We start from the raw sequence: 23,414 nt of genomic DNA, 5'->3' as shown, positions 1-23,414 counted from the left end.
GCGCTTGCCTTGCATGTGTGAGGCACTGGGTTCAATCCTCAGTACCACATAAAAATAAATAAATCAAAAATGAAGATATTGTGTGCATCTACAACTGAAAAAAATATTTAAAAAATGAGACAGAATCTATAATATTGAAGTCCAGAGCTATTCACCTATAACTAATACTGAGATCAGAGAAGAAAATTCAAACTTCTAGAAGGAGAAATCATAGGACAACCATTAGGTAGTTAAATAATTTGGTTTCCTTTAACAAAAGACTTTAACCTGTAGAACTTTCATAGGATGTTCTCTGATCAATTTATTCTATCCTGGTTTAATTTTAGCATTATCACATTTCTCAGGTTGTATTTGTTTCTACAAATGTTTGCCTCAGTTTTGGCTAATATTTTTCCTTATGAATAGAAATTAGTTCATTTTGGTGATTCTTGTACCAGAGATAAAGAACCTAATGAATAAGATTTTATTAGGATTTTAGTAATTCTTTCAAGAATTTTTTGCACATTGCAGTTACAATTACTACTTGATAACTATTATTTTATAATAATAAAAATTGTTAGCTTGATTTTACTAAAGAATTACTATATATTTGCAAGTGCTTTACCATGATGAAAAAATAGCTTTCTGATGTAAAACTATTCTTGTTTGTGTGTGTGTGTGAGGGTTGTTTTGTAGCTTTTATTAACTCCACAGTGAAATCCTATGCTCCTAAAACTTAAGAACCATATTCTATTTAATTAACATACATACTATTACACATGAAAACTACCAATAAACACTGAGGCAAGCAGGGTGTAGTGGTGCACACCTGTAATCCCAGTAGCTCAGGAGGCTGAGGCAGGAGGATTTCAAGTTCAAAGCCAGCCTCAGCAACTTATTGAGGCCCTGAGCAACTCAGTGAGATCCTGTCTCAAAATAAAAAATAAAAAGGGCTGCAGAAGTAGCTCAGTGGTTAAGCCCCCTGTGTTTAATCTCTGGTTCCCCCTGCCCCACAAGAAAACAAAAACAAAAAACAAAACTGGGGTAAAATAAGGAGATTTTTAAGAAGATAAGTTTGTTGTCAAAGAAGCATATCATTAATTCCCTGAATTAGAATTTACTTGGTTCTTTGTTTTCTAATACTTGTGTTACTTTTATTTTTATTATTTATTTAATTTTTTGTTCTTTTTAGATACACTTGACAGTAGAATGTATTTTGATATATTATACATACATGGAGTATAACTTATTCTAATTAGGATCTCATTCTTGTGGTTGTACTGGTTGTGTATTCCTTTATGAACATAGGAAAGTTATATCTGATTCATTCTACTCTTTCCTATTCCCCTCCTCTCTTCCCTTCATTCCCCTTTGTCTAATTCAATGAATTTGTACTTGTCCACGACTCCTTATTTTGTGTTAGTATCCACATATCAGAGAGAACATTTGGTCTTTGATTTTTTGGGACTGGCTTATTTTACTTAGTATGATAGTCTCCAATTCCATCCATTTACTCACAAATGCCATAAAGTCTTTTATATGGATGTGTAATATTCCATTGTATATATGTGCCACATTTTCTTTATCCTTTCATCTGTTGCAAGGTACCTTTGAATCTATTCTTGTTAAGAGAGAATAATACTCACGGTTGAGCCCCAATTTCACGTAGATGATAAAAGAGTTGAGGGAGATATGTTTGAAGGAGGGTCTCAAACAGCAAACAGAGTGACACAATACCCTGCATATAATTATGAATCATAAGAGAAACGGGTTAGTATTTAAAAATTAACTATGCCAACTCATTACTCAAAATGGAAAACAGGACACTATGAACAGAAATAGTCTTTATATTGTTAAAAGGTCAAAAACAGGGAATGCACTAATGGATCTCTAACAGTGTATTTAAAGATACATTTTATCTCTCTTTGTGTACTCAAAGATATGCTAAGAACTCTCCTTTTAACAACAGCCTCCATACTAACCTCCTATGTAATACTTGGAGAGCCCAAGGTAACATCACTTTACAGACAATCTGCTTCTTTGTAAGCTACATATTATTATGAACATCCAACAAAATTATTATTATTTCTTTTTTTTTCTGAATTCATTCCAGTTTCCAAGTATTTTCCTGGTGCTATGACCATATCCTTTACTCTCTCCACATGTCTCTTTCTCTCCAGCCTCACCCTCTCAGGAAAATATTTGCTGTTCTTTTCACTCCTTCTTTGAAAAGACTGAGTGCTGACTGCTTGAAATTTGCATCAGGAAGTTATCAAACAAGAATGTTTGATTACTTAGTATAAAGTTTTTTTTTAACTAAAATCTACTTTTTGTAAAGAGCATTATTTGTAAAGTACAAGAAGTAACTAAGCAGATGGTTTTTCAAGTGTGTTTATTATTTGACAACTCTGAATAAAACCTTTTTTTGCAGCTTAGCATTCCTTGGGGTTGATCTTGGTAAAGAAGTTTTAATCCTCTTTTTGAATTTCTGAAGAAATAAGTTGACATGGCTCCAAATAGTTCAGTGTGGCTGAAAGCCAGAAAAGAAGACGGCCTGTCTTTATTTCACTGAATAAACAAAGGGTAGGGCAGGGCTGACCTAATCAATTAGCTGAAAAGGGACACCTCAGGGCCAGCATACAGAGAGAAGGGATATACAGAGCTGCTCAGGGTCAGGCTTCATGCTCTGCATAGGGAGAACACCATGGAATGAATTGGAGGGTCAGTTTTTTCTTTTTTTTTTCCTTTCTTTCTTTCCTCTGAAGCATTACATGACATAGAATATGAGATTAAAAAATCTGATTCTAACAAAAAACTATTAGAGAAGTGACTTATTGATATTAATTATTAACATTTCTGATTATTCTATATTAACCATTAATGTAAGGTAATAACTAAATCAATTCTCCAAGAAGAAGCCCAAGTTAATTGGTGGTGCTTTGTTTATCTGTGACTCTGTTACTTGACAAACCATTGCTACTGGTTTCACTAGCAATGCAGGAGAACAAAACTGTACATAAGAAATGTGCAATAGGGATATAGTCTTAAAATGGGAGCAGGGGACAAAGAGCAGTTATTTGATTAGCAGCAGTAACACAATCGTCTCTGTGGAGAAACATGGTAGCCTTGAGACATATTCCAATTGAATACTTCTAGAGAGGCAGTCAAGTTAATCACAGGTAGGGCAAACTGAATTCAAAGCTGGGGAAAAGCATAACAGAATGAAATAAACTCTGCCTTTACTCAGGTTTATAGGAAGGGGGAAAAGATAGCAGAAAGGAGCAGAAAATAAAACAGATAAAAATATGCAACTCCTGGTAAGCTTTTCCTTGACTCTCATACTGAGGTCAAAGGTGCTTTACAATGAATAAATACATAGAAAACATCTATCTACGACAGTAATTGATAAATAGTCTAATAAGAAACTGAAAAACAAGTCATAAATAAATGTTTGATTTTCATTAAAAAAGAAGAGATGATGATAACTATAATAATAACAATGAAAGCAGCAGCCATTTACTTACTGAGTACCTGCAATGAGCCAAGTCTTAACTACACTCCGTGCTTTGTAGACTGCTCTACAGCACCACGGATGGTATAGTACTAACCTCATTTCACAGATGAGCAAATCAGCAAAGAGGGTGGGCATTCTTGTCAAGGATAGTAATGCAGATATTCTATGTTTGTTCTTTGAATATATAAAGATTAAATTAAATGTAGTTGAGAAGAAACTTTTTCCTATTAGCAAAAATATTTAAATATGATTTTCTTCTCTTTTGTTTATTCTACAGAAATATGTTGTTTGAAATCACAAACTTTATAATTTGGCTTTATAATTTGAGTCGGAGACTTTTCTTAAAGGAAAGAACAGATTGGAGTATGATAAGAACCAAACTTTTTATGAACTTACAGAAGGATGAGAAGAGATGGAATGGAGTCTGAAGAAAAAACGTACATACATCTCACGGAATATCTGATACAATTTGTAAGGTTCATGATATAGAAAACAAAGTGGTGCAACTGAAAGAAAAAAAATTAATTGATAATACTTCCAAACTACTAAAAATTTTAAAATAAGCCCACGAAATATGAGACAATATCAATATTTTATAATTATCATATTCATTTATAAATAAGTTTAAAATCTTTTCTAGAGTTTTCATTTTGGCACAGGTGAAAGTTGAGTCATTAAATTATAAACTATTATCCCATTTTAACAGTAGGCTGAGAATGACAGAACAGAATTATATAAGGATACTAAAAATTAAAAGTAATATTTAAGAACTGCATAAAGTCCAGTCCTTTTTTTTTATTTCCTTTTTTCTTTTTTTTTACAGTACTGGGGATTGAACCCAGGAGTGTTCCACCACTGAGTTACATCCCCAGGACTTTCTATTTTGAGACAGGGTCTTCCTCCATTGCCTCAGCTGTCCTAGAATTTACAACAGCACATTGGCAACTCCTTTTTTTTTTTTTTTTAAGTAACAAGAAAGTGACAATTAGACAACTCATTTTTACTTTGTCCCACAAAAGATTTAAGCAACTTTTCAAAACTTTTAATTCTGGAAGTCGGGTAAGTTAAAATATGACTATCTTTTAGAATCAAGGACTTCAATTAACACAATTTGAAAATAAAGATTATGAGTAATATTTTGACACTATTGATCTATATTAGCATATCTCTATGTAGAGCAAGAGACTTTTCGTTGACTTAAAACAATGCTCTGCCAGAGAACTTATTTCTCTAGTGAACACTGAAGTACATTTTCTTCTGCACCTAGTTCTTGGCAATTACACACAGGTGGATCAAGTCAACCAGATATCCCACAGCAGGAAAGTGCTACTCTGGGAGACTGACCTGACCACAGGACTATTCTATGCTGACAAATATTGTCACACTTGCCTTCTTTTCAAGCTTCATGAATTTTATGTAGCACAAACACATTTATTATGTAGAGAGACAAAACTGCATTACTTATATATTAATTTTGATAAAAATGTCTTTCTTTTAGGGTTATTTAAATGATATAAATTCAACAAATTAGAAGTTCTGAGAACTTATAATACGCCCCAGAAGGCAGTGGGCATTAAGTAAGCCAGGATATCAGGGAGCTAATTTAGATCTCTTCTTTTTTGACAAAATGAAAGGAAAAATAGTAAACTATTTTAAATGTCTGTAAGTATAAAAATTCAATTATCTGAGATAAAGAGCAATATATACAGTATTAATGATTAATAAGTCACTGAAAACTATCATTGCCAAAAAAAATTTACATTTTCTGAAGGGCGAGAGAGAAACATTTTGAGATAGTTAAATAAATATAAAAATAACTATATACATACACATAGAAAAACATGTAATATATATTTTGTAGAGAGACATATAAAGTTTAAGAAGACAGGCATGTCTTACCACTAAAAAACTAACTTTAAAAACTTATCAAAATAAGTGGCCACTTATTAAAGTTGCCCAAATTAGGGTATTTCATACATTTTAAAAGAATAATTCATGTTCTAATTGCAATTACAATCTAAGAGAAAGCAATGTGGCACAAATACATGGCATTAATATAAATTCAAAGTGAAAGCTTAGAATTTATTTTCATTTTAAAAATGATGCATATTTTATAGCTATTTATACATAAATTGATACATAAAAATCTATAAGCTGAATCTGAAGATTTTATGAGTTTAGAAATTTTTAGTGACTGTTTCCAATGAAGGATTGAAGAAAAAACTTAAAAAAAAATCACATTTCTAAAAAACATTTATGATACAAAAAAATAAAATTAATTATTAATCAGGATAACACAATTGTTTATGCTGAATTTCCTTATATAGCTATGAAATAGAAAAACTTTAATCTATTATATATAGTATGTAAAAAATCTTCTACATGATTTAATTTTTTTTAATCTCAAGAATTTTTCCTTATTTGGTTCTTACATAAAAATAAGTTTAACTCGTTAGTTTATTCAACAAATTAAATACTGTATTGTAGGAATTTATTTATGAAATCATAATAACAATTATAATTATATACTAGTCTATATAAATGGGAGAACAGAAGGCAATTTAAATTAGAGAAAAGTTTTGAATAAATTTTTGAAAATTTAAGTAGCATAACTAAAAAATAAAACAAAAAACAGAAACTAAAAGCGAAGTGGTAAAGTATTAACTTGAGTTTCTTAGGGATGATCTATGATTATTCTAGATACTCATTTTAAATGACTAGTTGCTACTTAATTTAGTATCTGTACTTGCTTAAAACAATTTTCTAAAATGGTACACATAAACCTACATCAAACATTTAGCACCATCTATTTCTTTAGTTCATGTTTTCTCCTTAGCCTATTTAAATGACCATGAAAGTGAAAAGTCAGATCCTAACTCCAAGGATTAAAACAAAACAAAAGAAAACATTCTTTTTGTGGTACTGGAGGCTCATCCCCATTCCTTTTAAAATTTTATTTTAATACAGGGTCTCTTGAAGTTGCCCAGACTGGCATTGAACTTGGGATCCTCTTCCCTTAGCATCTTGCATAGCTGGTATTACAGACCTGGGCCACCAAGCCTGGCTTAGTTCTTGTTTTCTGTTTGTTTGTTTTAATTTTGTGGTTCTGGATCTTGAACACAGGGCCTCTGCACACTAGCAAGTGTTCTACCACTGAGCTATATCCTTAGCCCTCCATGATATATTTTGAGCACTGACAATTGCTAGAAAATTTAAACTTATGCAGCATCAAGTATTGTCAAATTACTCAAGTACGCCTAAAAACTATTTACTTGGAAAATCCCTGCAGTTAGAATTATTAAAAAAAGGATAAAAAGGCTAATATTTGTTATTATTAGAGGTAAAAAAATTGTACTCTCAAGCTTTGTAGCTTTTCTATTTTAGATTTTTCATATTTATAAAAAATATGTGGGAAGGACACTGTTATAAAATTTTATTCAGTATTCTTTTCATTGTAAGTTGTTAAAAAGTTTTATGTCATTCACCTTGACTGTCTGATGGAAACATGAAGGTGCTTTTATAAAAAGAAAAGTGCTAATTTATTGCTGATTCTTTTTACAAAGGTAAAACATTTAAGTACTTCTATTTATTCTAAAGGGAAGGGGTAGAGATAAAGGGGACAATAACAAGTTTATGTGTAATACATGAACATATTAAAATCAAGTGATTTTAGTGTAGAGCATCCCTTCTTTTCCTACTCTTTGTTAAGCTTCTTGCATTTCTCACTCAATGCAAGTGGGGCCCATGAGGCACTCAGCGTTCTCACTCCTGCACATGCCTTTTCCAGAGGATAACCAAATGCTCCAATGCCATTGTTGCTGTGCACACCAGTAATCTGGAGAAATCATGAGCTCAAATTCAGTATTGTTCCTCCCTTCAGATTCTTTCTGACCTCTTCTTCTTCTTCTTTTTTTTTTTTAAGACTCATATAAGAATTAGTTCAGGAATTTAAGCAAACTGATTTTATACCTATTAGAGTTAACAATGGGTGTCTCTGTTTCACTGGATTAGAATCAGATGGTAAACCTCAGAAAAAAAAACTTAAAGTATTCTATCTCTAATCTATGCAACAATCATCAACTAAACAATTACAATGACCTATTATTTTTGATTTTTAAAAATTGGACAGATAAACAAATACTAAACTCAATGTTTAGAAATGCTCATAATAATTTGTTAAGTGTGTGATGATATACTATATAGTGTTATATTTGTTTTTTAATTTTTTAATTTTAAAAATGATGCATATTTTATAGCTATTTATACATAAATTTTCAACAATGAACATTTTAAAGCCCAACTTACCATACATGGAAAATCCATGAAAAGGGATGACACCTAAAAAATATAAAAAAAAGTAGTATACCTCTGTTTATTAGGTAAACTTTAAAGAATTAAAACCACAAATAGAATTAGGGTTTTAGAATAGAAATAAGGTTTTCAAGGCTCTTCTTGAAAAACATTACAGAAAACACCACGAATATTTAGGGAATTTACTACAAATTATATATGGGAGATAGTTTAGAAGAAATATTGGCAGGAAAATAGTACAAATTCAGTATAATCTTTGGCAAGAATTACAAGTAAAGTACACACCCTTTTCAGAGAAATACTCAAAGAGTAACTCAGTGTACTAAACATCTTGTCAGAAAATCAGAATCTGTACAGTCTAGGTTCAAAACAGTATTTCTGTAACATATATCACTGTACACCTAACACTGCACTAAATCAGGTTGCAAACAGTACAGAAGAAAGATGAGTTTACTTTTTTGAAAAATGATATAGAATTGTTTTATTCATTTGACACGTTTAGAGACAAAGACTTGGTGTTGGCAGGTCATCTAGAGTAAGTTCTAAGAAATGATAGTTCAGTCTCAGTTGAAAACATGTCCAGCAATAGGGGATGCATTAACTCCCAATGCAATGAGTATAATTTTGCACTGGTTAATTTGGGGAGAATTATTTCTCATGCCAAGTCAAACTCTGGCTCCCAGTAATGCCTACTTCTTATTCCTAGTTCTGACCACAAAGGTCACACAGAACAAGTCTAATTTATCTTCTAGAGTATATGAAAACTTTCAGAAACATTTGCTCTCTTTCTAGCCCCATCACCATAGGAGCTTTTAGCTCTAAGACTTCATGAGTTTCTTTAATTACTCCTCAGATGAAGTGGTCTTAAATAGCTTCCTATCTAATTTTCTCTGGGCAAGCCACAGTTAATCATGGACCTTAATGGGAATGCCTAAAATCTGTTGGCATTTTTCTTCCTACATACCCCACAGCTAAGACAGTACATTTGGGAAGTGGTTTCTGGACCTAAGTAAAGGATTACATTCTTATCTCTGCTAAATTTTTCTTTGGTGAACCATTCTAATTGGAGATAATTCTGGATTCTCATGACTGTTATCTAATGTGTTCCTATTCTTCCTGATTTCATATTACTGGAAAATTTGATATATGCACTATCTATGTCCTCATCTAAGACAATATAAAAATGCTGACTAAGACAGGGTGAGAACTATAATTGTTACCAGAAACCTCCTGCCATGTTGATATCAGTTCACTAATCAGCACCATACTGCAATTAATGAAGAGCATGACTGGACATCAGCCAAACTGGGTTGGCTTCATTTGACTGTCACTTAAGAGCTCTGTGTGCCTTTGGGTAAGTTTTTCTAAGCTTCAGCTCCCTTATTTGCAAATCAGAGATAATGCTAGAACCTATTTAGGATGATTAATGAGATAATGACCATTGCTTAGTCATTAATGAATAGCTTAGACCTGTAATAAATGTTAATTGTTGGTATTAACACTCATACAGTAGTTCACTTTTCTTTGTTTCTAGAAATATTTAAATTAAAAAAATAACATAAGAGAAATCTAATTATTATTTTTTTCTTAACTAGTATGCTTCAGAAGTTTGTTAACATCACAACCAAAAATTCTTGGGACCTAACTTTTCCCATCTCCCCTCAGTTTTATAGCACACTGCACAGATTTATATTGTCTAACTTTGGCTGAATCCTGTGGTGCTTATCAATTGTCTTATTGATCTCTATTTGATTTGCCAACATATTCTTTTAGAACTTTCCCACTTTGCAAGCAGACCTTACTTTTCCTGTATGAGAAGGCTGTCACTGACATGAATTCTTTTGATCTGCTCTTTGTATTTCATTTTTTTCTCACTTTCATTCTCAGAGGAAGACACACCCCTTTTCATTTTCAGAGCTATTTTCTTTACCTGTGCTTTGAATCCTGTTTCCTTGACTTTAACAACTGTTGGTAAGCTAAGGTCACTGAGCAGCTTGTTTATATATGGTCTGTGAGTTAAGAATGACTTATACATTTTTTAAAGTATTATTTATAAAACAAAGAATAATATGGAACAGAGACTGTGGCTAGCAAGATTTAAAAGATTTACCATTTGGCAGGTTGTTAAAAACATTTGCCAATACCTGCTTTGGAATCCTGTTCCATCAATTATTCCCAACTCCTTCTCTATGCATTGTTCAACAAATATGTATTGAACACTATTCTAACTAAGTACTGGAGCTGACATTTTATTATGGAAGGAAAGTCATCATAAAATAAGTGAGTACATGCCAGATAGTTTTAAATGCTACAAAGAAAAATAATGGAGGAAAGAGAGAGGATGGGAGGTCCAAGCTAGGGAGGAGAAGAGCAGGCCTCACTGTAAAAGAGCACTGAAGACTGGGAGGTGAGACTCACTAGATAAGGGGTGACCTGGAAGCCCTGGGCTTCTTGTGATGATTGTCAGAGGCAGGGATGTTTATAGAACATATCTAATCTTGAGATGGACAATGGTGTGGTCTGTCTTTAGAAATGGATTGGTAAGTTCTATCAAAATATTTATCTCTCATCTCATATATCACTGCAAAATTTCAGCCAAGAATATTATAAATGTCTTCACATTATGATCATACTCACCATCAAAAGTCCATTTTCTTCCCAGACCCTTTTTGTCAAACAAATGTATAATCTCTCTTCTTCCTTTGAAGCCAACTTAATTTTTTAAAAAAGAAAACTAATTCTATTCACTCCCTATACTTCCTCATATATCAAGAAATGCTTTCAAACAATTTTCCACCTCTGGGTCCAAACTTCTTATTTATTGCTAAATGTAGAGGTCTCCTTTTCTTGAGCATTGTAGTTAATGGCCTCACAGGAACTGAAAGTTTCTTCTCAAACTTAACCATACCATAGCACTGGTGACATTATGCAAATCAGGCTCCTTATCACTGAGAAACTTCTACTGTTCAGTTTTTTGTTTTTGACTAATTATCTCTCCTGTCCATTCTTTAAGCATAGCTACCTTGCATCAGACTTACTTTCATTCTTTCTGTCAGTATTCTCGTCATTAACATATAATCCAAACTTTAAAAGCCCAGTATTCTGAGCCTCCTTCCAGAGACCCTATTTCTATAAATGATTTGCTACCTCCCTCATTTTTCAGGGGAGAAAACTTTGAGCCATTTCTACTCTGGACTCATCCCTTAGCCCTGGCACCAAAATGTCATATGCCCCCTTTTGGTTCTTGGGTGCTTAACTCTAATGTCAGCAGCTTTATTCTTCCTCCTTGTCCCATAAACATACCTCTAACTCTCCCAAATTGATTGTTACCCTTCCTGTCTCTGGGTGCAGGACAAGGACTATAGACAATATTCTCCACTTCCAGCCCTGTCCCTGACTCACCCCTTCAAGATTTTCAACATACTCCTCCTAGAAACATCTCTCTGACTCTTTCCCTCCTAGAAAGTCTTCTGCTCCTCACTGCAGGCAATGAGTTCAGGAGAACTTGTGTTTCAGCTGACTGGCCTGGCTGAGGTACCGCCCTGGTGAGCTCACGATGCTGTGCAATTCTGGCTCCGCCACTTTCTGCTGGAGACATGTGGGTAAGTTTCTTAACCCATTTTCTCATCTCAAACTGCTCTTAGACAAAGGAAGTTAGGACTGGGCCAAGGGTCCTGCTCTGGCCCTCCTCTAGCTCTTCCTATCTCCAAGTCCATATCTTCCCTTATAGAGCACATCCCAGGCCCAGAAATTCCCAGGCCTTTTTTGGTAGAGTTACCCTACTGATGGGTGTATACTCCAGGACACAGAGGTGACAAAAGGGTGGCTATTTGTGGAAGCATGAAACCTGTACAAGATGAAAAGGGGGTGGGACACTATGGGCTAGGAACAGCTGATGAGTCTGAGAATTCTGAATTTGAACCTGGCCTTCAAATTCAGGTTGTTATGAAGGTATATGTATTAAGGCAAGAAAATGTAGTAGACTTTTAACAGTTTATTAATCTGACTATAGCTTTTAAATACTTAGACATGATAGGTTGGCCTTTATTTATTTGTTTTTTAATGTTTATTTTTCAATTGTAGTTGGACACAATATCTTTATTTTACTTATTTTTATGTGGTGCTGAGGATCGAACCCAGGGCCTCACACATGCTAGGCGAATGCTCTACTGCTGAGCCACAACCCCAGCCCCTGGCCTTTATGATACAAAGTCAATACTTAATATGTTAGTTTCCTGCCCTTATCTTACTGCCCTATAATCAGCTTTTATTTTTCTCTTTACCAACAGAATAAATCCTTTGAGCACAGGAAATATTTCTCACTTATCTCTATCCCCAGAGATAAACAGTGCTCAGAAATATAATAGGTACTCATTAAATGCTTGCAGAATGAATATATGAAGCCCTAGAGCATCTACCTCTACCATTCTCAGCCATTTATTTCCTTCCTTACTTAAAGGTCCTATAATCAATCAGGTTCTGATGAACTCTCTTCTATCATCCTGTAAGAACCTCCTGATTGGTATTCTTTCCTCCAAACCCTTAGCTCCCAAAGCAACTTTTGAAATGGTTCAAATTACCTTGTGAAAATATTGATGAACCATGAAAAAGACCTCTATGTCCATTATTTACTTCTGATTATTCATCTATCAATCAAATATTCACTGAGTTCCTACTCATTAAATTAGCCAATATATAAAAATCTACTCGTCAGCCTCTGCAGATATTAAAATGAATATGTCATTGTCCCTCTATTTATGGAATCCACATTATGGCCCTGTAGTATTGGCAAAATGACTACAGGGTGCAATTCAAAACCTTTGACCTGGCCTAAACACTTACAATCGTGTCCTGAAACCTGAGATGCACCTACTTTCCCTTTGCCATTCCCTCCAGACTCCATACCCGGTGTGTCATAGCCACACTAGATGATTTGTCATTACCAGACCTCATCATGCACTTTTTGTACTTTGGTAGCTTTGAGCTTGATAATTCTAGATACTATCCATTCTATCAGAACCTTACCAAGGAGTTATAACCCCAAAGAAACATTTTCTGATCTCATAATCATAATTACATGTTCATCTTTTGGGTTTTCTGCCACTTTGTTCATAATTCCAATACTACTATTTCACCATATTTTGTTATAATTAGCTGGTTAGCAGATTGTTCAGATGTTAGAAATGTGTTTTATTTATCTATATACATCTTGTAGTGCTATACACATATTGATGATGAATATATGTTTTCTAAATGAATGAATGGGGAATAGGTAAATAATTATGAACAGAGAAGAAGCAAGAAAAGTACTGTCTTTAATCAAAGATTAGAACCCCATTGTAGGTTTAACACAAACCAGCTAGGTGACCTTAGGAACCAAACTCCAGAGCTTCAATTATCTGTCTGATGCACAAGACTGTTTCTGAAGCATAAACTAACTAAAATTCATGTGAGTTATGTCTAAAATAAATGCCCCAAAATTGTGAGACTTGAAAAAAAAACTGTACATATAAAGATCTTCCAATGGAAAGATTTTTTTCACCAATTTTAAGGTACTCTGTTCTTTAGAAACTGAAAATTAAAACCAGATTAGAATAACATTGAAGGCCAGTATGCTTTTCTAATGACATCACAAGCATCAATCCCGGGTTTGGGGGCACCTAGGAAGAGAACTCAAATGTCATCTTTCTTCTTCAAGTCTCTTTAGCTCTTTATGTCTTTGATTGAGTCTTTTTTCTCCCTGTGAACACCCATCATTTCTGAAATTCTGCATTTGCTATTTCAGTTTATCTTCTTTACTAGTTATAGATTGAACAAATAATAAAAATTGAGTTCTTTATATATAAACCAATCAATACAGATACTTCTCAAAACAACAAATACAAATGGTCAACAAATATATAAAAATATTCAACATCCTTAGCAAGCAGGGAGATGCAAATCAAAATTACAATGATATTTCATCTCACTCCAATTAGAATGGCAATCACCAAGAATACAAACAACAAATCCTAGTGAGGATGTAGGGAAAATTGTATACTTATATACTTATATATTGTTGGTAAGTCTGCAAATTGGTACAACCACTTTGGAAAGTGGTAAGGAGACTCTTCAAAAGACTAGGAATGAAACCACCACATAATCCAATTATCCCATTTCTCGTCTTCCAGAAGAACTATAATCAGCATATTATAGTGGCAATACTGATGTTTATATCAGCACAACTCACAATATTTAAGTTATGGAACCAGCCTAGATGCCTGCTGGCAAATGAATGAATAAAGACAATGTGGTACATGCACACAAAAAACATACACAATGGAGTTTTGTTCAGTCATAAAGAATGAAAGCATATCATTTGCTGGTAAATGGATGGAACTGGAGGACATCATGCTAAATGAAATGTCAGATTCACAAGGCCAAGCAAGGATTGAATGTTCTCTCTCATGCATGGAAACTAGAGAGAGAGAAAATAAAAGAAATTACAAAATACAAAGGGTTTTCATGAAAACAGAAGGAAGACCAATGGAGTAAAGGAAGGAGATCAAGAGGGAGAGAGAGAGAGTTATGGGGAAGTACTGGGAAATGAAATCTACCAAATTATACTTGAATGAACATACTACATTGAATTCTGCTTATATACATAATTATAATGAAGTAACTAAAATAATAAAAGGGGGATTAGTAGAGCAGAACAAGTGGATCAGGGTTAGGGAGGAAGGGAGAGAAAGGAAAGGCACTCAGGAAAGAGACTGATCAAATTATGAGCATGTATGAACATTATATAATAAATCCTACTGTATGTATAAAGCACCAATTAAACAATATTACTCATGGTTAATCATTCTTTTACTACCTTTCCCCCAAGTTCTGGAATCCAGAGTTGCTCTATAAGCAACTAGGTTAAAAGCTATTTGAAGTTAAGACCCACATATCATTCTGTGTATTATCTTCAGCATCCAACATAATATCTTCTACAAATGAGATACTCAGCTCAATATATATTGTTAATAATGGGAATTTGAGCATTTATAAGTATTATAAAGAATTACAAATAAAATGTTAAAATATAAAATTCATTTATGAATACATAAGATACAGAAAAGGAAGGAGGCTCCAATAACTCAGTGTTGAAAGGCTAAATGATCAATGATGTCACACAGACATGAGTTTTAATTTTTTTGACTTTGGGAAATTACCAATTCTCTCTCAATTCCTATTTTCATTTCTGAAAATGGAGATAAACAAGAGTGACTTCACTGAGTTGCAACGAAACACATATAAATTAATGTATTTAAAATGCACCAGTATGATGTTTAGTGTACCACAAATGTTCATTAACCCCTAGCTATTTTATGCTCTCAGAAGGGAGAGTACCACATTTAATTATGAATTTAAACCTAAGAAACCTATTTCTCTTTTTGTGTGAATTAGATAAGAGTGCACTTTAGCTTAGCCCAGATTAACCAGGGCATAAGGCTCAAAAAAGCCTACATCGTCTACTTTGTTGAAGAGGAACAAAATCAAATTCTGGCAAACAAAAGCAAGAGGCCTAAGAAGCAATGAGGAATCCATTAACACCCTAGGGCACATACCACCTAGTACGTTTCTTTGATCTAAGAGGTTATCGTGTTCTTGGCCAGTTTTTTCAAAGTCCTTTCCCTTGCCTCTCATCACTTCAGCTTCTCAAAGGTCAAGTTTCATTCACCTGGCTATCATCCAAAGAGTACACCCAACAGGCATCAGCATGCTGGGAACAATTCTTATATCTGGCCTTAAAGTTTTAGGAGCATGCTATGAGTAATTGTTTTAAGATTGTTGTCTTCCCTTATGCATATGAAGAAGGTCTAACATATGAACTGGTATTATATTCAATATACATAAGAAGATGATTTAGTGGGGCTTGACAAAGCTCAGAATGGTAAACACTGTCAACAAAAATAAATCTTGAATTAGATGAGATATAAATAGCAAATATGACTCAGAAAATACCCCAAATATTAATATGCTTTGCACTTACTAAATATTTTCCTTTCCTTTCCTCACTGATTTTATAACTCACATCTGATCCACTTCAACTTCATCCCAGCTGAAAGCAAACTACTACACTCTTTCATTTGGGATTACTTAGGACAGTTTATTTAATTCATTTGTTGAAATGATCATTTCCTCCATTTATTCTCATTCCATATATAACCAACAGGTCTGTAAAAGTAAAAATGAAAATAATGGATAGTTTTCTAGCTATTTCCATTGCCTTTCTGAATTAAAATTCCCAGGTTATAACTGTTACTTTATTTCAATAGTGACAATTTTACAAAACATCAGAATAGGACCATATTTAAATACCAATTTAAAAGTCATATTTGAAATAAAATTTTAATGAGGTCTTCAATTTATATCTAAATTTATACTTCAAATGGATTTTGGATTATGAGATATTTTCAAGTTAGTTAATTAATGTAGATGACAAAGTACACTGCTACTTATCAAAGAGATTTAAGATTCATTATTTCTTCTAAGATCCTTTCCTAATCTTTGTTCTGAGGGGTTTTCCTGTGTGCTGTAGGAGGTTTAACAGCATCCACCCACCTCCTACCCATTGTGACAAGTCTTCAGATATTCCCTTGTGTGTGTGTATAGGGGTAACGGCCCCTAACTGACAAATCACTGTTCTAGAGTGCTGAAACTTCCCTAACTAGTGTTCTCTAGCAATTACTTGTTTTTCCTACCTTGCAGGAAACAAATGGTATTAGCAAATTATGATTTTTTTAAAAATCATTTAACTCTCAGGCAGACTTATCTGTTATTTTTCCTATAAGTTTAAGAAAATTCTAATCATTTCTGTTTGAATTCTTCTGTATTCTGTGTTCATTCCTGCATTCATTCCTTCAATTCATTTGCCCACTCATTCAGTGTTAGCTGAGAACAGACTTTAGGCCATGCATAATTCTAAATGCTGGCTATGTTGCTTATGAAAATTAAAGTCTTTGTTCTCTTGAAGCTTACATTCAAGGGATACTTTTTTTTTTTTTCCTACATACTAGTCAGGATGATCTTTTTAAAAGTATTAATGAGGAATCAGAGGAGAGCCATCACTAGAAGAGTGGAATAGGGAACTCCTAAACTCTGACCCTCCAACAAAGCAATGGTTAAGCTAGCAAGAATATTAAAATCAACTTTTTAAAACTTTGGAATCTAGTAAAAAAAAAAAAAAAAAAACTTAAAACAACCAAGGGAATGCTTAATGAAAAAATAATTTTAGTAAGATAGTATTTTAGCATTTTAATTTACCTGCCTTCTATCCCCTACACTCCAGCTTGGCAGCAGTCATGAAACAGCATACCACCTTCCAAGTGTAACTTGATGGTACAGGAGGGAACAATACAGATCTTGTATCAAAAATTTGTGTTTGTGTGTTTTGACCTGTTTAGAAGCTACCTGAGGAACTGTCTCAGATTTGCCTTTGTTTCCCCTGCCTAATCTCAGAGCTTTCTTAGTATACAAGTGGCTTGCCAGGCATCATTTGTCAAGAGTGTAAACACAAAGGCAAATACTAGATTTTCTCTCACCCTCAATACCCCTGGTTATGAGGAATAACAGATGGGGCAAGTACTAGACAGATTGAAAAGCAATGGAATGAAGAGTATGGGGAAGGAGAGAATAAGTAAAAGCTCCTGGGGGATCTAGAAAAGCCCTGAGATGCCCTTAGGCTTTCACCTCCGTCTGACTTTCAGGCCCTGTGCAAGGAAGAAGGGAAGGCTAAGGTAAGTTGTAAACGGCCTGGGTAAGCCTTGAAGAAGTGATCCATTCCAAGCTGATGTTCAAAGTCTGAGAGAGTGTGTTTTATTTTGATATTTTGGTTGTAGATGTTTAAGGAATCTCTGTCAAATCACTAGCTGACAATTAAATTAATGGAGCAGAGATTTCAGTGGGCATACAGGACAATCTTTTTATAGAAATAGTTGAAAAAAGTCATTAAATAAACAACTATAAAAATAAAACAACAATAATGAATTCTGGGGTGGGGAGAGAATCTGACATCCAGAGTTATTGCATTATAACGGTTAAGACAGCCCATTTTCAAATTGAGACCATAAAGGAAAGGGACCAGGGGGTGGAAGAAGAGAGGGAGGGAAAATGCTGGGGAGTAATATTGTCCAAATTATATTGTTATGTTATGTACGTATGTGAATATGCAATAACAAACCCCATCATTATGTACAACTATAATGCACCAATAAAGATGTGGAAAGAAAAAAATACAAACAGCCATATATTAAAAAAATAGCCAATTTTCAATAATGAAACAAATTAGTAGACATAAAAAGAAACAAGAAATTATAGATTATCCCCATTGGGGTGGGGAAAAGAAACTAATAGACATTGTCCTTTAAATCAAATATCTTTTTATCTGACCTGTCTTCTTAGCCTGGTCCCTGTCTATTTCTCCTACATTACCTGTATCTACTCATTATCATTCACTGGCCATCTTGGTGCTCTTCAAACCATTAGCTTGTTCCTACCTTTGACCCTCTGACACACTCTTCTTCTGCTTCTCTGTAGGGCTCACTCTGTACCTGCTGGTCTTTGTTCTATTCCATTTCCTCAGAGGTGCCTTTCCTGTCTACCTTATCTAAAATAACCACGCTCTCCCTAACTTCCTATAATTTCCATTTTTCTTTCATTGTTTACTTATCACTGTCTAAAATTATTCTCCCCCTACCCTCATATGTCTCCTTTACTAGCATGTAAGCTCCTTGGCAGCAAGTACTTTATTTGTGTCTGCTGTGGATCACTTACTTACAGTCATGAGCCACAAGAGGGATGAATATTTATCAAATGAATAAAGACTATTCATACATGTTGAATAACTGGTACAACATGTACAACAACAAACATGAAAAGCTTTAAAATTTCTGTGAGATGTCTCAGAAATGTTCCTTACCAGTTGTTTAATGAATTTATTAGAGAAAGAGTCATTTGAATCCTCAAATGAAGTGAGAAATGCCTGATGCACTATGGCCTGTCCTTTCAATCCTAAAGAAGGTAATCTCAAGTGTGGGTGTGGCATTGGTGGTAAAAAAATCTCTGCCCACTCTAACCACACATCTTGTCAAGGACTGAGTATGCCAGAGAGCTGCAGACAAACCCGTGTTTCCCTGTGGAGACTAAGAAAGACAGGCTGATTTGCATGGTGGTAGTGGTAGAGGTGTCCTTGGGATTTCACAGTAATATTATCATTGGCAGGGGTTAGAAAACAAACTGGGTAAAAATGTTGCTTAGTATTGCCTAAGGTAAAGGAAAAAGGGACAGTAGACTGACTGGTCTTTGTTCTGTAACTTAAGAATCATTACCTAGAGAAAGGAGTCCTTAATTCTGGTAGCTTCTAAAACAATCTAAGAGAAGAAAATATTGTATAGAATTAAATTTATGAATAGATGCCAAATTATCTTAAAAAGTTTAATCTTTGGATTAAACTTTTTATTCTGGATGAAAATCTTTCTAAAACCTATCATATGCATCATTCACTTTTTCAATATATTAACCACTTTTCTTTCTTCCAACAGAGACTATAATAAACTCAGTATTTTCTCAGGGATTAAGGTAATTGTCATAAGAATATTGTTTCTAAAGACAGACAAAATCTGGCTTTGCCACTCACCAGGTGAGCAGGTTCATATTCCAGGCCTGTTTTTTATTTGTAAATAGGGATATAAGTACCTGCCTTATGGGGCTAGTATAAAAATCAAATGAGTTTAGCATGTAATATATTTAACATACTGCCTGGTGTATAGTACCGCTAGAAAAATGTTAGCTGCTACTGCTAGAAAAACACAGATTCTCTCTCTCTCTCTCTCTCTCTCTCTCTCTATATATATATATATATATATATATATACACACACACACACACACACACACACACACACACATATGTGTGTTGTAGCATATATATACAGATTTATATATATGCTATAACTTGTAACCTAGTGATACCTTTTCAAAGGGTATAAGATTATTGGTTTAACATAAGATAGTTCCAGGCTGCTTTACTGGAGTGCTTTCAAATACTGTTTTATAGTTTTAATATTTTCTTTTATGAGGTCTCTAATTTCACTTCTCACTGTTGTTCGTCATTTTTCATATTTATATCAGTCTCCATGTTTCTATTTTTGCAGGGGGCATAAACCAAGTTTGTTAGACATATGTGTTAAATAAGAGCTAATATGTTCTAAACTAAGTTGACAAAGCTGTCCTTTGTAGAGAGAGAAAGAATTGAAATCCATAAACTTTGCTTTTGACTATTCAGAGGTATTTTATTTATTATTTCCTATTTCTTAATAAGTAAAGAAAGTTATCAGAAAGTTAAGTTTCTGGAATAACTGATGCAACAACAATATTACATTTATATATATATACACATCTAAAAATTTACATATATACACATTTACACACACATAAATGTTACAAATAACAATTCTCTAATTTAATTCAATAAATGCTCATTACATTCTTACTACATGATAGATACTGGGGAACAATATAATCTTGAACCTCTGAAGCTTACAATATCAAGGGGGAGGTAAAGTATAATCAAACAGTGTCAAGAAAATATAGTAAGAGATCCCAAAGATTTTTTTTCCACCAGGTCTTATAAAAGCCTGGGGAAGGGCCCTTTACCCAACCAGGGGATTCAGGCAAGTGCCAGTGCTGAGTCTAGATGGCAGCTGGGTGGAGAAAAGTTATTTATATATATAAACATCAGAATGGAAACAGGAGAGGTACTGAAGCAGCATAGTTCTTTTGTGAGAGTATGTGGCTATGAGTAACAAGAAAAAATAGTTTGGTATTGCTATGATTAAAAAATAATAATGAGAAATGAAACTAGGAGGTAGATTATACAGGGATCAGATTCGAGAGGTCCTCATATATATGTCATGCTGAGAAACTTGGATGTTACTTAAGGGACAGGAGACACTAAGGAAATTCTTATGGGAATATAGCTCAGGAGCAGAGTGCCTGCATGAGGCCCTGGTTCTATCTCTAGCACCACAAAACAAAAAGACAAACAAACAAAAAAACAACAATTTTTGAGAAAAAAAAGTCAATCTTCAGATTTTCATTTTAGATGTACAATTCATCAGAGTACAAGATAGAGCATAACCAGAGAAGACAAGGAAGACAGACCAGGTAGGTGGCTAGAGATAGTGAACCTGGAAGTAGAGGCAGTAGCCTTTGTGTGGAAGAGGGTCCAAGATATGAAGAAGATAAAGCTGCAGGATTTGACTGACTGGAATCTAGGGTAACTACCAGGCTCCATGCTTTGACTTACTGGATAGATAATGCAGTTAACTAAAAGAGGAACAGTGTTGCTTATTTTTTAAAATTTAGCTTCCTTTTTCCTTTTGGGGTCATAAGAAGATAAAATAGTTTAGATTGGGACATGTTAACTTTAAGGTAGTCATAGAAGAGGTCAGAACTGGAGACAAAAATTTTAGAATAATTAACCTATAGATCCATGAAAGCAAATGGAAGCCCCTATGGAAAGCAGCAGAACAATGGTAAGGTATCTAAGGAGGGGCAGAAGTAGACAATCATGAATGAAACTGGAACTCTATGTTGAGAGGCCCTGGGAGAGAATAGTACCATGAAAGCCAGTTTAAAATGTGGTGGTTAATAGCGCTAAACACACTCATTCACAGCTACATTTTCTGAGAACTCACTATGTGTCAGGCATTGTGCTGTTTTACAGATTGTATCTCATTTAATCTATAATCCACATGCTACAGTTGATGAATCTAAAGTTCAGAGAAGTCATGTAACTTACCCAAGATCATAGAGTGAGCTGGCAGAACTGGGATCTGAACCCAGGTCTGCTGGATTACAAAACCCATGTTCTTAACTCTGCTGGGGTAAAAGAACTTCTTCAGGATACAACTTAATATCATCATAATAAGGACTGCTATATACTGTTTTTCCAAGAAGCATATCTTAAAAACTGCCTAACAATCTCAAACGAATATTTAATATCTAAATATTATTATAAATATCATTCATATTTGGTCACTTCAAAATAGATTATCTCAGTGATAACCTTCATAATCTGTATTTCATAAATACCACACAGGTCAAATTATGAAAATAAAATGCAGCACAAGAAAACTCACTTCTGCACTGTTCCAATAATGCCAAAAGGAAGGTCCCAGCTGGACTAGTGTTCCTCAGACGAAAACACGTACCTTGACTTAATAAGCCTACTTAGCTTTCTCACAAAGTATTTGTGCAAAGGAGAACCAGAGAAGGTATGACTCGTTTAGCATGGAAAAATTCACTGAAGTATGTATTCCATGGAGACTTATTTTAGATGATAAATCATTTTCCATTTAAAGACAGAGAATAAGAAAATCTCATTCCTATTTTATAGAAGTTGTAATTTTTGTATTTCCCACTAGAGGAAGCAATAACATTACTCTTACCATTTGGTGGATAAAAGACGGCATATTCTTCTAATCCTAGTTTTCCTGTAAGAGAAAACCATAGAGGGTTTCAATATGATTTAAATCAATTTTTAAAATTAACTTATTATGTGAATAAACTAATATTGGAATTTTCAAGAATACTATAGTCTGATTTTATTTCATATTATGGAATTTAAAAATTTGCCAATGTTTTGATAATAGCAAACCCTTTCATTAATTAAAATCAATAATATAAACTTCAGTACAAGGGAAGTGATACAAAATAAATAATAGAACAAATGCTTTCAAACTCCTTAAGCATGTAAGAAGGGAAAAAATCTATAAGCATACCATTATTTTGCTAAATATAAATAATTCTTTTTTTTAGAGAGAGAGAGAGAGAGAGAGAGAGAGAGAGAGAGACAGAGAGAGAGAGAATTTTTTAATATTTATATATTTTTTAGTTTTTCGGCGGACCCAACATCTTTGTTTGTATCTGGTGCTGAGGATCGAACCCGGGCCGCAGGCATGCCAGGTGAGCGCGCTACTGCTTGAGCCACATCCCCAACCCCCCAAATAATTCTAATCTAGTCATTAAAGCAAGTTCTAAGCTTTGCAATATCTCATTAGCTTACAGTTTTTATGGCATGTACTGAAAAGCTAAGTTAAGTGTCTTTAACTGTACAGTGGTCATATTTTCTATGACCAGAGAATGGGGCTAACATTTGAAATCAGAATGTCCTAGAAAGTATATTCACTATAATCAAATGTTTGTAAGAGTTTTACAAAGTAGCTTTCCCTCAAAGCTTTTAAGTTTCTCAGTTTGTCCCACCTTTCACTGAATATCTTTAGGTAGCTTTTTTCTTGACTGTTTTTCTAACCCCTTTGAGTCTACTGAAAAGATATTCAGACAGGTGCAAGGAGTACACCTGTAATCCCAGGTACCTGGCAGGGTGAGGCAGGAAGATTCCAAGTTCAAGGCAAACCTGGACAACTTAGCAAGACCCCTTCTTGAAGTAAAATAGAAAAGGGGCTGGAAATGTAGCTAAGTGATAGAGTACTTGTTTAGCATATGTGAGGCCCTAGGTTCAATCCCCAGTAGCAAAGAAAAAATAAATAAAAATGAATTCATTCTTACGCTGGGTTTTT

General features: G+C 34.0%; 1 protein-coding gene across 2 annotated transcripts in view; it reads right to left on the bottom strand.

Moving 5' to 3' along the window:
* Positions 1–23,414, bottom strand: part of Tbc1d19 (TBC1 domain family member 19) — a 139,955-nt gene that overhangs the window by 10,790 nt on the left and 105,751 nt on the right. For both annotated transcript variants that reach the window (XM_076864836.1, XM_076864837.1), the window contains 4 exons: positions 22,284–22,328; positions 7,799–7,831; positions 3,890–3,999; positions 1,626–1,717 (listed from right to left, as the gene is read on the bottom strand). In XM_076864836.1, the coding sequence (XP_076720951.1) occupies positions 1,626–1,717; positions 3,890–3,999; positions 7,799–7,831; positions 22,284–22,328 (280 nt within the window). The remainder of the gene's footprint in view (positions 1–1,625; positions 1,718–3,889; positions 4,000–7,798; positions 7,832–22,283; positions 22,329–23,414) is intronic.

This window comes from Callospermophilus lateralis, chromosome 8 (genome assembly GCF_048772815.1).
Source record: "Callospermophilus lateralis isolate mCalLat2 chromosome 8, mCalLat2.hap1, whole genome shotgun sequence".
NCBI classification, from domain to species: Eukaryota; Metazoa; Chordata; class Mammalia; order Rodentia; family Sciuridae; genus Callospermophilus; species Callospermophilus lateralis.
The sequence above is the reverse complement of the archived record's forward strand: the minus strand, read 5'-3'. Positions and strand labels throughout refer to the sequence as shown.